The sequence below is a fragment of the Pollicipes pollicipes genome, unplaced genomic scaffold (assembly GCF_011947565.3).
Source record: "Pollicipes pollicipes isolate AB1234 unplaced genomic scaffold, Ppol_2.1 Scaffold_3812;HRSCAF=4468_pilon_pilon_pilon, whole genome shotgun sequence".
NCBI classification, from domain to species: Eukaryota; Metazoa; Arthropoda; class Thecostraca; order Pollicipedomorpha; family Pollicipedidae; genus Pollicipes; species Pollicipes pollicipes.
The window spans coordinates 218513-234550 of NW_023596380.1; the positions used below are offsets into that span (position 1 = coordinate 218513).

The window sequence follows — 16038 nt, forward strand, 5'->3', positions numbered from 1 at the left end:
CTTATCATTTATCTTTGAAGATAACCTTGAATTCTATTGAACACGCTCATTTTCGATTAAAATATCATTGACATAATTTTTTTTCCAGCAAAACATTCCGGTGTCTTACGTTCATATTAGCAATTTCCTTTGCGTGCTTTCCCGAGGTCATCCGACCACTACGGAGATGTCCAGAGTTGTTGTCGGGCAAGTGGGTGGTACTGCGCGTTTCAGTGTTTTATTGTCGCTTGGGTTGAGGTGTGTTGGGTGCTGTTTTGGAACATTTTCGCCTGGAGGTGGGGGTGTGCGGAATATTTAATAGAGGTGAGCTGTGTTACATCAGAATAGGATACAATTTACTATCTGGTGTAACCTGTAAATAACCTCATTTCTGCGAACTTTTGGGACGCGTGTCTTGCATGCTTGTTGATATTTTTCCCAGACATTCGCATTTGTGTGATGTCTTTCCTATGCGGTGTCTTGTAACGCAATGATATGTCATTAAATACCTTTGTAGTGCTGAAACTCGTGTTTTTTCCGATTCTGCCCATCCTCCAATAATGGCTTAAATGAAGTGTACCATATTTGTATGTGGTTTTGAATATTAAAAAAAGCCCCTTGGTGCAGTTCACAATCAGGCCATCACAAAGGCATGGTAAAGGTACATTAAAACAGTTCACAAGACCTAGACTCCCCTGGTTTCTCAGCTGAAGGCCCAACAAAATGCACCAACTATTTTTTGCAAATTATTTCAAGTTGACCCAGACATCCATGATGCTGTAGTAATGCCATTAAACTCTACCCATTGTAATGGCTATGTAGAGATAAAGCTCAAGACAAAAGAATCTTTAGTTATTCATATTTGGTATTTTGTGAGTACAATCTCCACACATTACAGCTGTTGATTGGCTTGTGATCAATGTAGTACAAGGTGTGATAACATAATCAATGATGCAGGGGGAGGCATATTTACAAAATAAAGGAATAATGTTGTCTTGATCAGTCTTTCCACTTAGAAGCAGGCCAATAGCTTCTAGTGAACTTGTCTACCATATCTGATGCTTCTTTAATATCTTCAAATGTGGAACATTTCCTTAAAGGGTATTGTTTTAAGCAGTGTAGGTAATAATTAGGGCTTCATGGTATCGTAATAAGGCTTTGACATTATAGCCTTTTCAATGATACACAGCCACAAGGTAAACTGCAACAAATTGCCTGAAGATAACTGTGTTTTGTCTAGGTCACTAACCATGAGAACAATGCTAACAGCATGCTTTGGGCAGATATAGGCCGGCCCTCAATGGGGAAGAAATACATTGCATAAAGAAAATAATATTTCTCAAATTGAGAGACTTTGTAATCTGCTCCAAAATCATGGTCTGCCATGAGATTTTATGATCTTCTGTGATCTTTCTTTGTTTTGTATGTCACATATATTATGAATCACTCAATAGTTCAATTTATCAATTCCTGACCCATCATTCTGATAGCTGCCCAAAATTGGAAGTTTTGCATATCTCTGCCCAATTAAGATTTAGTTAACATCTGGCATAGTTTGTGAAGCAGGGTTTTGTAGGGTCACTCTTTTCATGTTCCTAATAATCCTTTCCACCATAAACCCTATGTTAGAATCAAGCAGGCAGATGCATCTTCAAAAATACTGCAAGACTGAAATCGCACATAAAGTACCTCAAAGTACCAACTAGCCTAGTGCCTGCTGACATGGAAATATCAGCTCTCATGGTCTTGCCTCACAAGTGCTCTATGAGCACTTGTGCAGTGCTGATTCATTGCACACAGCAGATGAAATGTGGGCCAATGCCTAGCAGTATTCAATAGCATGTATGATGACCATCCACAAAAATAGTCTTCTAGCAGTGTTGGTATACTAAACCTTGAAGTCTTTTAAAGGGACTTGAGGCCCTTCTCTCACCATTAGTTTTTCATAACCCTAGCCATGCTAAATTTTTCATGACCTAGTCTAGAGCATGGTGCTGAAGTTTCAGGTCTTGCTGGCAAAATACATTGTTATTTTATCATTCTGGCAACAAACCCAATTTGTGATTCCTAGAGCTGATTGCTCAGAGTGTGGTGCACAGGAACTGAATGTGCAACAAATGGTGGTGCTGTAAAGGTCATCACAGGCAAAACTAGAAGAAGAAAATAGTAAAAAGTCCATTGAGAGCCCAGCATGGTTTAACCTGGTCTAAGGTCTACACACACTGGTGTTGGTCTCCTGCATCATTGCTGTGTATGTAAGCAGCATAGTTGAGTTATTTTTCAGCTATGTTTATCTACAAAAGAGTGTTTTATATGAGGAATTTATCATGATTTCTTCCTTGCATTTCTAGATTGCCTAGTTATCAAGATGTTGGGGGCCTCCTCATGGGGTGAAGGTGGAAATATCTTGCACCAGGGTGGTGGTTAATGCCTCTATTTTGTTATATTTGGCTGTTTTTATTAGGCATTAAGAGGTCAGAACTAGTAAAAACAAAATCTCACATATCATTCCTTCTCTTAACTGACAGGTTCAAATTACCTGCCTTGGTTGGCAACATTGGCTGCAGGAGAGGGAACAGTCTTAAGACTTGGTATGGTTGCTTCCTTTTGCAAGGGTTAGCTAAGAATAGATTAGATATGACTGTATTGAAGAATTGGTAAAAACCATTACTAAAGCAATCAATTGTCTGTCATGTTTGTCATGTTTCGAAGACACCTTGGCTAGGCTGTGCCACAGTTGTAGTCACATATGTGCTCTGGGTTACCAGTTGTGGACTGTTCTTCTTATTGCAGCCATGTTTGCAGTGTCATTTCTGAGTCTCATCCTAGGTGCCATTGGATATGTTTGCCAGATTTGAGCCTTGAAGACTAGATTCTATCACTGAAAGCTATTGCTGCTTCTAGGGTCCATCTTGGGATGCAGGTATCCATGATCTTTAGTGATCATCATCAACTGTCAGCATCAACAATGCCACCACCAATTGTCTCTTGAAAACAAAATCAAAGTTTCACCCACTCTGACTCAGATCTGAGGTTTTCAGTCTGGTCTGCTGGAGTCCATCTGCAGTCTGTGACCTACTCCTGTCAGGTCATGGTCTGCGTACAAACCAGAAAGGTGCAATGCTTGGGCCGCACAATCATTTGGGAACAATGCTGGGACTGCAACTTATCAGTGACAAGACATCCTGCATGCATGGGTCGTCATATGCACCAGAGTAGGGTGGCATGAGCAAGAGTGTATTGGAGGAAGGGGTGGCAGGGTCATGATGTTTTGGCAAAAGTTACATTCAGTTCCATTAATTATTGGTTGACAATGTCCACAGCTTATTGTCCATTATATACTGCCATTCCCGAGCTTTTTTCTGGAGGGCAGGGCTGGTCAGGATGATAGAGTTCATGCAATCTTTGATGATGGGACTTTCAGGCCTCTAAACCAGGTGAACATGAGTACACCCTTCCTTGCAATGTTTTGCCTTAGACCGCAATTCCTTTATCTGATTAGCTTGGTCGAGCATTTTGCTCCAGCACACATGTATATTTCATCGGCTCGCGAAGCGTGGGCTCGGGGGAGCTCACCATCGGTGGGTACAGGCCATTTCAAGCTTTGCTAACATGCATTGATTTTAGTAGCTGACGGTTGATGGTTGGGGTGGACAGCCGGCGACCGCAGCACGGCACCGCGGCGCGATTGTCGTGGTTGGGGTGGACAGCCGGCGGCCGCAGCACGGCGCCGCGGCGCGGCTGTTGTGGTTGGGGTGGACAGCCAGCGGCCGCAGCACGGCGCCGCGGCGCGGCTGTTGTGGTTGGGGTGGACAGCCAGCGGCCGCAGCACGGCTGCTGGGGCGAAAGCAGCTCATCTTTTAGCTCTTGTATGTATGTGCATCTGCACTGATGTTTGAAGCGCTCCAGCATAAAATGGCCAGTCCTAGTGTCGACTCGATAAAGTAAAGAGGTGACACATGTTAAAAAGAGCACTGTAACAGCAATCGCGCAGGGATTCAGCAAAGGCGCACACACACAAAACACACATGAGATGCACAAGCATACACACATACATATTCATCAAGCCGCAGCAGAATCATTGCGCAGTTCACGCTTAAAAGACACGAGTGACAAAGTGCGGAGTTTCCGGGTTTCAGTTAGATGTTAGTATGTTATTGGCCAGGTAATGGCCGCTCGCTGGCCTCGTGGCTGGGAGTGAGGAGCGACCGACCGGGCCGGACCGACCGGTCAGACAGGCCGGGTCCGTCCGTGACTCCCGGCCAGTGTCGCGGGCTATGCGAGGCAACTCCCTGACGGCACGTGCAGGGTCACGCATCTCGCCCAACGGTCGCCTCAGGGTTCCGTCATGCTTGTAAAACATTGGGCGGCGTGGTTACAGGCGTTCGTGCTGTGGAAAGGTCTCGTTAGTGATCCAGGACCCTATTCCGACACTGCGCTGTTGCAAGGTCCACACCGGCCTACAGCGAGGGAACCGTGCCACACGCTGAGTAGTGAGATTGGTGCGATCGCAGGCATGCCGTGTGCCAGATTCAGCTCTGGAGCCGTGTCCGCCGTTCTCAGGTGCGAGCAGTGAGCCATGGCGGAGGCGCCAGACATCAGCGGTAACGTGACGCCCGGCGGTGGGGCCCAGGTCAAGATCGGAAACTACATCCTGGGCGATACCATTGGCAAGGGTACCTTTGGCAAGGTCAAATGTAAGCCTGCCGTCCTCGTGCGCACCAGTGTGCGTACCAGCAACCAGTATTTGTTGATATCGTTGCGTGTATCTTAACGTTTTGGTTTTTGCGTTGTTGATTGACATCAAATGTGTTTATTGTCATGTTTGCACATGCGTCTAAATGCTGTTTTTGTATGTTTTCACGTCGCTCTCCTTCAGCGGCTGCTTTTGACAGGCTTTGGTTGTTATGCCCATGGAGTGGCTGTTCTGGGAACTAAGATTCTCCATTTTGCGTTCTCTCGACATCAAAATGTTTTGCGAGCATTCTAGCTCTGTATCGTGCATCTGGTGGTTTTCAGTTGCTGTTCATCAGAAGACGCAGAATCGGGTGGCTGTGAAGATTCTTAACCGGGAGAAAATCAAGAATCTGGATGTTGCTGGAAAAATTAAGCGTGAAATCCAAAATCTTAAGCTCTTCCGACACCCCCATATCATCAAACTGTGAGTTCACTGTGTAGAAGACACTTGATGAACCAAAACCTCATGCCCGAGCTGTTCCTTAAATGGTCCATTGCATTTCATCTGCATTCTACATGCGTCTTTTTTGGTGGACGCTGCCCGGCTCGCGTTATCGTTGTATTCCGAGCCATGTTCGTGGCGTATCGTATTACATTGTTATTATGTCAGCTATCCTCTTGCACTGCGACCGTGTGCGCTTGAGTGTCGTGCAGCATCAGTGTCGTGCAGGATCTATTGCTTTCATGTAATTCGTCGGTTGGTCTGACTTTGGCAAAACCAGTCACGCCACACGTGACTACGTCCAACCGTCATTACAGGTCATGTAAGGTCAACTTACTGGTGTTAAACCAACGTAGTATGTCCACGTTTGAGAAATAAGTCATAACTGACGAATTTCCGCATCAACTACTATCTGCATAACGTGACTTTGAGGGGCGGAAGATTTAAGTCTGAGGTGATCTGTGCTTTACCGGACCTGACCCTCACTCTTGTCATGACCTGACCGTCGGCCTTGACCTTTTCTGACCTTTACCGTCAATCTTTGTTGGTATGGTTTGAGCCTGAAGCGCTCAAACACGCCGTTTGGTTTGGTTAATAATTGACTGTAGAAAGCCAGGTAGTTAATCAAAAATAGGTTTAACTGGGGGTCATTTTTCGTGACCTTGACGACATCAATAGTGTGGTGGACCTCAACGTTCCGACGTCTCTGTGAGATTGACCCGTGCTGTCAGTTGCCGTTTCAATTTTTCCGATGTTGTGATAAATCCTCCGATACCGAGGGGTGGTTTTACCTGCCAGGCGGTCACACGCGGCCAAACGCCCCGGGCGGTGTGGGGTGACCGTGGCTGCTCGTCCGCCGCAGGTACCAAGTCATCAGCACCCCCACCGACATCTTCATGGTGATGGAGTTTGTGTCGGGCGGAGAACTGTTCGAGTACATCATCAAACACGGCAAGGTAACGCGTGCTCGGCGGTCGTCAAGAGAGCTGTGTTGTGTCGCTGCGGAGAGCTGGAAACACGTGCCACTGTGCTGTACCAGCAGCACAATGCCGTTGACAAGCTGGCTGCATCGGAGCTGCCGGGCGGCGCAAAAGCCGCCATCGGTTTTGAATACCAAAACAGAACTCGGCCGTTGTGCAGCACGGCCTCTGACCTGCGCTGCGTCCGGTGCGGCCCGTCTCGCTCACAACATACCCCAGTTCCGTGTCTGCGGTACGTGACGCCTCGTCTCGTTCCGTGTCTGTGGAACATGACGTCTCGCCTACTCCGCAGCTGAAGGAGCAGGAGGCCCGACGCTTCTTCCAGCAGATCATCTCGGGCGTGGACTACTGCCATCGTCACATGGTCGTCCACCGCGACCTCAAGCCGGAGAACCTGCTGCTCGACTCCAACCGCAACGTCAAGATCGCCGACTTCGGTCAGTGGGCCGTGGAGCGCTGTCCTCCAGCAGCTGCGTGGCGGCGCTGGCCGGATGTTTGTCGGCGCTGAAATCGTCAGTGTGTTCTCAGGCGTCACGTTACGCATCGTTTGCAGTTCTCATTCGATTCTAGTTTATTTGTGCTGTTTTCCGCGAACTCCTGCCATTTCTGAGAAATATTTTGCTCGTCTGCCAGGTGCCACGGCTCTTTCGCCCCCCCCCCCCCTTCCCCCTCCTCCCCGCTCACCGCCTACGCGTGCTCCCGCAGGCCTCTCAAACATGATGAAGGATGGCGACTTCCTGTCCACGTCTTGCGGATCTCCCAACTACGCGGCGCCCGAGGTGATCTCGGGCAGCATGTACGCTGGGCCAGAGGTGGACGTCTGGTCGTGTGGCGTCATCTTGTACGCACTGCTATGCGGCACGCTGCCCTTCGACGACGACCACGTACCCACCCTCTTCACCAAGATCAAAAGTGAGGCTGGCGACGCGGCGCGGCGCGTGCTGAGGTGCGGAGCGGCGCGGCGCGCACCAGGAGTGAGGCAGCTCCTCCGTTGGTGTCGGTGCTGGCTGGCATTCGTGTAGGGGACGTGAAGAGTTTATCGCAAATTGGATCTTCGTACAACCATAAGCTATCCGCACGCGCCTGTGCGCGATAGGACTCACAGGCATCCTTCACTCGTGCCACCGCCGTTGGCTGGGTGCAGTCCGTTTTGTGTGACCTTTACGAGCTGCACCCGCCGTTGGCTGGGTGTAGCTCATCAGCTCCAGTAAGGCCGACGCGGCGGTCGCCAGCCCCAGATTGCCGCCGGCCGGGCCGGGCCGGGCCGAGCCGAGCCGAGCCGAGCCGAGCCGGGCCGGGCCGAGCCGAGCCGGACGGGCCGGGGCCAGGCGCGGTAGTGCCGGTGGGCGTGGCGGCCGATGACGCGACGCTCGGTCGTCTCTGTGCTCCAGAGGGCGTGTTCCCAATCCCGGACTACCTGAACAAGTCTGTGGTCTCGCTGCTCTGCCACATGCTGCAGGTGCAGCCCATGTGCCGAGCCACCATCGAGGACGTGAGGTGAGCGTGCGCGGTGGCCCGGCTCCGGGCGGTCAGAGCGTACCGCGAGAGTGAGGCGCGCTGGTCGGGCGCAGTACCGCTGACCTCGGATGTGCGTCTCGACTCAGAAGTGAGCAGGGTATGAGCCTGCTCGTGCGTACCACGCCAAAGTGAGCAGGGTGTGAGCCTGCCCGTGTGTACCACGCCAAAGTGAGCAGGGTATGAGCCTGCTCGTGCGTGCCACGCCAAAGTGAGCAGGGTATGAGCCTGCTCGTGTGTACCACGCCAAAGTGAGCAGGGTATGAGCCTGCCCGTGCGTACCACGCCAAAGTGAGCAGGGTATGAGCCTGCTCGTGCGTACCACGCCAAGGCGTCACCTCACGGAACCATGAGCTCGTGACTCCGATCTGACGCTGTGTGGCCGTGCCCGGCAGGAACCACGAGTGGTTCCAGCAGGACCTCGCCGCCTATTTGTTCCCGGAGCCCTCGGAGCAGGACTCGTCCATCATTGATCAGGATGTGGTGGCCGACATATGCACGGTAAGTCTGGCCAACGGCGCCCGCAGCTTCTGGGCTCTTGGACGCTGAGCTGCCGCCGGCCCCAGCCTCCCACTTCTGCAGATTCCATGCTTCCCAGACCCTGGACTCCCATGGATCCCGGGCCTTCTCTGACCCCATTTTTTACGGATCGCAGGCTTCTCCGGTTCATATCTGCCCCGATCCCAGATTACCCAGAACTGCTCCCGCAAACCACAGACTCCCATGCTGCCACAGACTTCAGGCTCCCCTGAACAGCCCCACCCTTGAACCACAGGTTCCGGCCTGCAAATCGCAGATCCCCTGAACGGCTAGCCCTCCGAGCTCAAGACTGTCGGGTAGTGGGGATGTGGTCTTTCGGATTGTGTTCACATTTTCAAGTTAATTGCGGCGTGCCCCACATTAGCGCCGCACCTGAGCTCCGGTTGGCGGTGGTGGTCGTGCGCCGCCATGGCCCCGTGTTCAGTGGCCCGCCCCCGCCCCCGCCCCCTCCCCGCTGGGAACGCCGCTCACCAGCTGCGCGTGTCGCTCGCGGCAGAAATTCAACGTGTCGCCCGACGAGGTGCACGCGGCGCTGCTGTCGGAGGACCCGCAGGACCAGCTGGCAATCGCCTACCACCTGCTCATCGACAACAAACGACTGGCGGGCGAGCCGGAGAAGTTCGAGATGCGCGACTTTTACGGCCCGAACTCCCCGCCGCTCACGGCGCCCGTGAAGGTCGGCCCGCTCGGTACGTGGGGGTGGTGCCGGCGGAGGCGGACTCGGCTCAGGCGGTCACGCTGGGGCCCGGCGCGCTTCTCACGGGAGCCGCCGCGGCGAGGACGGAGGTGATGGCGCGCTTGTTCGCGGCGGTGGTTGTCTCGTGCTGAGTTCTGGCTTTCGTGTGTTTGGCTTGTGTGCTGTGGGGCATGGGGTCCGCTGTCGTCTCACCATCGGGTCCACGAGATTGGCGCATCGCGTCCGTGTTGACGCCAGCTGTCGGCATTGCCCGGAGACGGGCGCGGGCGGCCGAGTGCTCGGTCAGGCCCGGAGCGACGCCGTGCGGCGGGCCGGTGCGCCGCCGGTGCGCTGACCCACCGCCCGGCCGTCCCGGCGGGCCGGTGCGCCGCCGGTGCGCTGACCCACCGCCCGGCCGTCCCGGCGGGCCGGTGCGCCGCCGGTGCGCTGACCCGCCGCCCGGCCGCCCCGTCGGCAGGTAACCCGCTGCCGTCCGCCGAGCCGGCCGGACGGCCCCACCCGGAGCGAATACCGCGTGAGTATTCGCCGAGCCGGCGCGCGCCGCCGCCCGTCGCCCGCCGGCGCCGAGAGGCCGGCCGGCCGGCGCGCGCCGCCGCCCGTCGCCCGCCCGCCGAGAGGTCGGCCGGCTGGCCGCGCCGCACGGCGCCCTGGGCTGGGGTCGGGCTGGGCCGATACTGCCGCCGCTGGCACCGGAAATGAAAGGCATTTCCGCTGTTCGTCGGCGTGCGGTGCCTAGAGCGGGGCTGTTTGTCCGACGGCAGTGTTTCAATAGGGGGATGGCACAGCTAATAGATGTCTGGCCAATTTATGCTGTGCTCTGTGATGTCATCAAGGCTTGATTAGTACGTGCTGTCACATCTCATTCGAACCCTGTACGATACGCCTGACACGAGTGTACGCCGATTGCCGCGGATCGGATTCGCCCTGACCTGACCTGACCCGAGCTGACCTGGCGTCTGTGGGCCGGGCAGCGTTGCGGGCCGAGCCGCCGGCGGCAGGGCCGGGGGAGGGCGGTCGGCCGGTCAGCGCGCCGCTCAAGCGGGCCAAATGGCACCTCGGCATCCGGTCCCAGAGCAGGCCGCTCGACATCATGCACGAGGTGTACCGCGCCATGCAGTCGCTCGACTACGTAAGTCATCGAGTCGGGTCGGCGCGGCCGGCGCGCCTCGGCAGCGCGGAAGGGGGGGGGGGGAGGGCGGGAGTACGCCTGTGTGTGTGTGTGTGTGTAGTGAACGTCGGCTGTTGGAGTTTGAGCTTGCAGGCAGCACGCGACTCCAGGCCGAAGGAGGTGCGTCCGGCGGCCGTCTATCGCTGCGGTTATCCGTGATATCGAGACGAACGCAGCGGCCCCCCTTGTTCTGAGGAGCGTGTCCACAGAAATGCCGATGTCAGCGCTCTTCTTGTGTTGCTATTGGTCAGCGGGGAGCCTGAGAGCTGAATGCGTTCGATTGAATGTGGCGATTGGCTTTCGCCGAGTGGCACGCTCCAGCGCCGGGCTGTTGAGGAGGTCTGCAGAACACCCACGGGTGGCGGCGTGGGTGCTTTATGAACTGCACCGCCCACTGGTTTTTTAAAGTTTGGTTTTGGAACCCATTGATTGCATGGGCAGAATTCTTTGTAGGCCGATGCGCAATTTGTCTTATAGGAACCAAAATGTTCATAATACGTGGCCGTCATCGTAGCATTGTTATCGATTTGAAGCGAATGCCCAGTTTTCTTTTTTTTTGTGTAGTCATTTTTTTTCAATTTTCTGTGTAGTCAGCCTCTGCATAACTAAAGGCAGCCAGTACGCAGTCTCATCGTGCGCGACCACGCCGCCCCGTCTCGCTCGCGTTTCTGAACGCGCGTGTGCCCCGTGCGTTCACAGACATGGAAGACCATCAACAACTTCTCAGTTCGCGTGAAGCACCTGAACCCGGTGACGGGTCGCTACGTGAAGATGGCGCTGCAGCTGTACCAGGTGGACGGGCGCAGCTACCTGCTCGACTTCAAGTCGATCCCCAGCGACGACTCTGCGCCGCCGGCCGCCAGCGGTGAGTGGCCGCCGGCGCGCCGTCGGCCGCCCCCGCCGGGCGCGGCCCGCTGTCGGCGTGGGATCGCAGTTAACCGTATCGTCGAAGCGTCCGCGCCGTTAACCGCTACCGCACTGTCCGTCCGGTGCCGTGTGCTGCGACCGTCGCACGGCTGTCTGCTGCCAGCGGTCACACACACACACGCAGTCGGCCGCCACTGCCCTGTCCCGTGTCCTGTCCTGTCGTATCCCTGTCCCTGTCCCTGTCCCTGTCCCTGTCCCTGTCCCTGTCCCTGCCCCTGTCCGTGTCCCTGTCCCTGTCCCTGTCCCTGTCCGTGTCCGTGTCATTGTCCATGTCAGTGCCCACGTCCCTGTCCATGTCCATGTCCATGTCCATGTCCTTGTCCTTGTCTCTATGCCTGTCCTGCCCTGTTCTGCCCTGTCGCGCCCCGTGAGCAGCCCCAATCCGGCCAACCGGGCCTAGTCCGCCCTTTCTTTCGTCGAGAGCCCCGCGTGCCGCCGTGGTCGCCGCGACCGTTGTCGCGCTGTCGGACCGGAGGTGCGCCTCTGTCAGTCCCACCCTCTCGCCCTGTCACTCGAGCCCACCCTCACTCCTCTCGGGCGTCACCGCTGCCGGCCAGAGCTCACCCCGGACGCCCCCGGTGCGGTGGCGTCCTCAGTTCGCCGCCGCGCTGCTCGGCCCAGCGGCGGTCGTTGGCGACTGGGGTCGTGGTTTTCCGTACTGTACGCGTAGACTAACTGTCGTGAGATTCACCACCGTTTCAACCGGCATCCCACGTCGTGTAGCCCGCATGCCCGCCTGCTGGTTCGGTGCGCCACCGGTCGCATGTACCGGCGAGCCGGCCACCGTGCCCGGCCCTCCCCGGGCCCGGCTCTGGCTTTGGTCGCGTCGTCTTCCGGCGCGGCTTGGCTCGGGCCGCCCTAACCCGTGAGCGCAGCCGCACGCGCCGCCGCCGGGCGCTGCCCCGCCGGCGTCCGGCTGACCCTGACCTCTGACCCGGTAGCCGCCGCCGGCGCCGCCATCCCGTCCGTGGAGATCTGGCCGCCGGTGAACGGGCTGGACGAGAGCGAACGTGAGTGGCGCCCGCCGCCGCCAGGAGCCGGCGCCTGGCTGCTGGCTGCTGGCTGCTGGCTGCTGGCTGCGGGCGGCGGCAGGGCCGACCGCTGAGTCGCACGGCTGCTGCTCACGCTGGGGGTCGCGTTTCTGTCCGACGCCACCGCTCTCAGACTGCGCTCGACGTTTCGGTCTTGCTTTGTTTGGTTGTGGCTGGGTTGACATTTTCATGTGCTGAACAGTTGTAGCGGCACGAAAGGCTGTTGTATTGGTACATGCGAATCGCAAAATTATGTGCGCACCGAATCTCAGGTGTGGTCGCTATTATCACGCTCCAGCATCTCGTTCAATGGCACTGACGCATGCACTTGGGGTCCTTTAGGGTGTGCGAGTGCATGCCGAAGCCTGGGGTATGGCAAGCATCGATAGCCAGGCATGCGTTCCTCGTCACCTCGAAACCATGCAGGTGTTCTCTGTCATATTTATGTATGCCTTGTAGTTTCCTGTGCTCGGTTTCAGCAACATTTTGCAATGGGCGGTTAAGTTGCTTTACCACCTCTGCTCTACCCGCGCCTCGAGTATTGTTGGACTTGTGTTCGTGCTGACTTGTTACAGGGGTAAGATGCACGAATACGCACCGGGAAACCGTATCTTGGGACAACCCATGGGTTGAGTAACTCGCTTAAGATCGTTCGAGTAAAGTTCGTCGGGATATTATTGTGTAGTATTGAAGGTCGTGCAGGCGCCAAATGTGAGCTGAAAACGCTAGGGCTAAAAGCGGACTTACATATTGACGGGTACGCGATCAGTTAGCACAACATGGAGGACGCTGTATTTTACGGTGGCATCATTCATAGCACTGCAGCTTTTGAAGTTTCGTTTGTGCGTCACACGGGTGTTGGAGTCCCCCATGGGGTAGGCTGTCCTGTGTTTCCCGCCGTCCGTTGACTGGCGCCTGAAGGCGGCCGTGTTTGCGCCGAGCCGAGTGAGTGTGCGGCCTGCGGCGGCCGTGTCTGACCGGGTCCTGTGCGCAGAGCCGGCGGCCCAGCCTGCAGCCGGCCTCCTCACCGGTCAGCCGGCCTCCGCGGGAGCCTCGTCCGCCTCCGGAGGAGCCTCGTCAGCCTCCAGTGAGTGCCGCCGGCTCGGCCCCGACCCGTGTCTCCGGTCTGGTGACCTGACCGGGGCTGGCGCTGCGGCCGCGCTGGTCTTCAGGGCCGCAAACGCGGATGGAAGGCGGCATTGGTGGTCGGAAGGCGGTGTGCAGTGCGGCAAAAGCCTTGAGTAGTCCAGAACGTAAGCCTTATTTTGCCGCAAATGTTGATGATTCAGGTATTCCTGTGTCGGGATTCGCAGTATATAGACTCATCTGGTCCCCACCGGATACTTATTTGTATGGTGTATGTATAGACAGAGCATCAGTTAATGCTCGGACAATTTCACAAATGGCCCGCGGATGGCAACCTGGCCAGCCAGTGAGTCGCACTCATATTTGACCACTCGATTGATATCACCCATTGTCATAGCCTGTCTGAAGTCTGGGACCCGCGAGCCTGTGGGAGCGGGACTGGGTCTGGGGCCTCGGCGCAGGACGACTGCGCCGGGCCGGGGCGTGGCTGCCCAGCCGCCGTCGCTGACGTCCGCCGCGCGTCCCCAGGCGTCGCCAGCTACTCGTCGTCGAGCTCGTCGGGTGCGGAGGAGACGGGCCCGCGGCCGGTCTCGGCGCCGGCCGGCACGCGCGACGGCCGTCTCTCGCAGCAGGTGAGGCGGCCGGACGCGGCTCGAGCTGCCGCCCCGCCGCGGCGGGCGGCGGGGGGTGACCCTGAGCTAGGAACTCTCCGAGCGGGGCCGTCCTTCCGCTCGCTGTTTCCAGCTACCGCGCGTCAACTACTTCGCTCGTATCTCAGCGGTCACCGATGGGGCTGTTCGCTAGGACCGCACGCTCTTCTCGATGGCATGGAGTGACGATTGGGCCTGGTGTCCGGCAGAGCTCGGCGGACGCTGCCGCCCCAGCCACGGGCGCCCGCCACTACACCATGGAGTTTTTCGAGATGTGCTCGGCGCTCATCACACAGCTGGCCCGCTAGGCGGCGCTGTCCGTCTGTGGCGGCCGCCAAAGGTGGCGTCGCGGCGGCCTGTTGGAAAACTGCGACGCAAGGATCGGAGAGTAGCGGACATGAAGCTCCGAAAGCGTGGGGTTCGCGTAGTGGTACTGCGGCACTCGAATGCTCACCATTAACTTGAGGAACTTGGAGCAACGTGTGGTTTGGGTGTTGTGAGCAATTGTGTCCCGTTTTGGTGAAAGTTAATTGTCCTGCTGTGCCTGGCGCCGTAATCGTACGATAACACGGGCCTGTTCGCCCTGTCATTAGCGATCGTTTTACTAATCTGTGAGTAGTTAGTCGTCTCGCGCATGTAATCCGCCGCAAACCGTAGATTGAACACCCTTCGCGTCGTGAGATGTTGTGCCGATACCCACATGAGTGCAATGGTAACGTAACCTGGGCGCATCGGTTGATTTGACATTTGATTTTAGCGGCCAGGTATGGGTGGTGCTGCCAGTGCTGAGGGGTGGGGACACGGCGCCGCGCCCGTCGCTCCGGGCGGGGCGTCAGGTGCGGTGTGGGTGGTGCTGCCCGTGCTGAGGGGCGAGGACACGGCGTCGCACCCGTCGCTCCGGGCGGGGCGTCAGGTGCGGTGTGGGTGGTGCTGCCCGTGCTGAGGGGCGAGGACACGGCGTCGCACCCGTCGCTCCGGGCGGAGCGTCAGGTGTGGCGCGGCCTTTGAGTCCGCTCGGGAGGGGTAGGGCGACCGCGTGGGCCTACCATCCGGGGCTGTGTGCCTGTAGGCTGTTCGGACGGCGGGGGGGGGGGAGGGGAGACGCACCAACCCTGTCGTGGATGTGCCGGGATGAGGGGCGGTCTGTTGTGCGTGAGTCTGCTGCGCTAGAATGGAGAGGCTGTGTCGGCGTGCCATTTTAGAGGCTTATTGGGCGCATGGTGTGTGCTCTCGCGCGGGGAAGACTGTCGGCGCTCGGCGAGATAGACGGTAGAAACACCAATCCCCGCACCGCGTCCTTCGCGTCGAGTTTTATCCACTGAAGAACGGATTTGGTTGTGACGAATGATGGGCTCCCGCGTTCTTCCGCGCTGAATGGCATTTTCCCTCTGAATGAAGCCGTCGTGCTCAGTTGTGTGCCCCGCGCGGAGTGAGAGCGATTTTGGAGTAACTACGGTTAGGTCGAGCGTCGTCCACGGGTGGAATGGCCGGTCGGAGTTGGTGCCTCTTCGACGCCCGTGGTCTGCGTTGACCGGGCATTTTAGTGTGGCGCGCGGGGTCGACAAAGACTCGCTCGGTAGATTTAACATCGCGCTCCGCATGGCTGGTCCGCGCATGGTGCATGTGTGGCTGCAGACTGCCAGCTAGACATGATGAATACACTGGGATAGATTGACACGCGTGTCATGGCGTCGTGGGATCCCTGCGGCGCCGTCACTTCGCCGGCCAGCGACTGAGCCATATCGAAGGGTCCCGTTAGCTCCTCCTGCGCTGTGCGGTGGTGGCGGAGCCCGCTGCCCGCGGCTGCTAGCCCCGCAGAAGCCCGCCATGGTACTGGGGCGGTGAAATTCTCTACTCAGAAGTTCTCTACAGAGGCCTTCGCGAAGTGGCCTATGCTGACTACCTTACTTAGAGTCCCTTACTGACCGTACAGTATTGCGTTCCGGTTCTACGAAGTGAAGGATCAGCAGACTAGTAATGAGCTGAGTGCGAACCGGTCGTGCAAATGTGCTCGTGATACGTTTGAAAATATTACTGAGCTGGGACGTCCAAAATATAGAAAGAACATTCCAACCAGCCTGCTTTAATTCAACGGGAGACTTCCGGATAATATTTACCCCTTCTTCAGCCTTGTTCAGTCGATGTGATCGAAAACGGATTTAGACGCGCTAAGAAAAACAAAAAATCGCATGCAATCAGTATTCCTATCCCCATGGTGTAACAAAAGTAGAATCGCTGGTTTTCCATTTTAACTGCGGGTAAATATTGCAAAGTACTGGCAAAGAA

At 56.5% G+C, this 16038-nt stretch overlaps 1 protein-coding gene across 3 annotated transcripts; it reads left to right on the forward strand.

Annotated features, from left to right (window-relative positions):
* The first annotated feature begins 167 nt into the window (after positions 1-167).
* LOC119093015 (5'-AMP-activated protein kinase catalytic subunit alpha-2) lies at positions 168-15427 on the forward strand. 3 transcript variants are annotated; one of them, XM_037215906.1, is made up of 16 exons: positions 168-303; positions 4543-4676; positions 4999-5140; positions 6021-6114; positions 6431-6575; positions 6844-7050; positions 7530-7635; positions 8049-8154; positions 8690-8882; positions 9348-9404; positions 9862-10019; positions 10758-10923; positions 11927-11995; positions 13011-13103; positions 13631-13734; positions 13962-15427. In XM_037215906.1, the coding sequence occupies exons 2-16, from the start codon at positions 4559-4561 to the stop codon at positions 14058-14060; spliced, it is 1857 nt and encodes a 618-aa protein (XP_037071801.1). In that variant the 5' UTR covers positions 168-303; positions 4543-4558; the 3' UTR covers positions 14061-15427. The 3 variants fall into 3 exon arrangements, with proteins under 3 accessions (XP_037071801.1, XP_037071803.1, XP_037071802.1); XM_037215908.1 differs by lacking the exon at positions 11927-11995; XM_037215907.1 differs by lacking the exon at positions 9348-9404.
* Positions 15428-16038: the final 611 nt, after the last annotated feature.

Coding starts and splice junctions, on each gene's coding strand:
- LOC119093015 (XM_037215906.1), top strand. CDS start 4,559: ATGGCGGAGGCGCCAGACATCAGCGGTAACGTGACGCCCGGCGGTGGG. Junction 8,155..8,689: donor TGGTGGCCGACATATGCACG/GTAAGTCTGGCC, acceptor CGCTCGCGGCAG/AAATTCAACGTGTCGCCCGA. Junction 13,104..13,630: donor AGGAGCCTCGTCAGCCTCCA/GTGAGTGCCGCC, acceptor GCGCGTCCCCAG/GCGTCGCCAGCTACTCGTCG.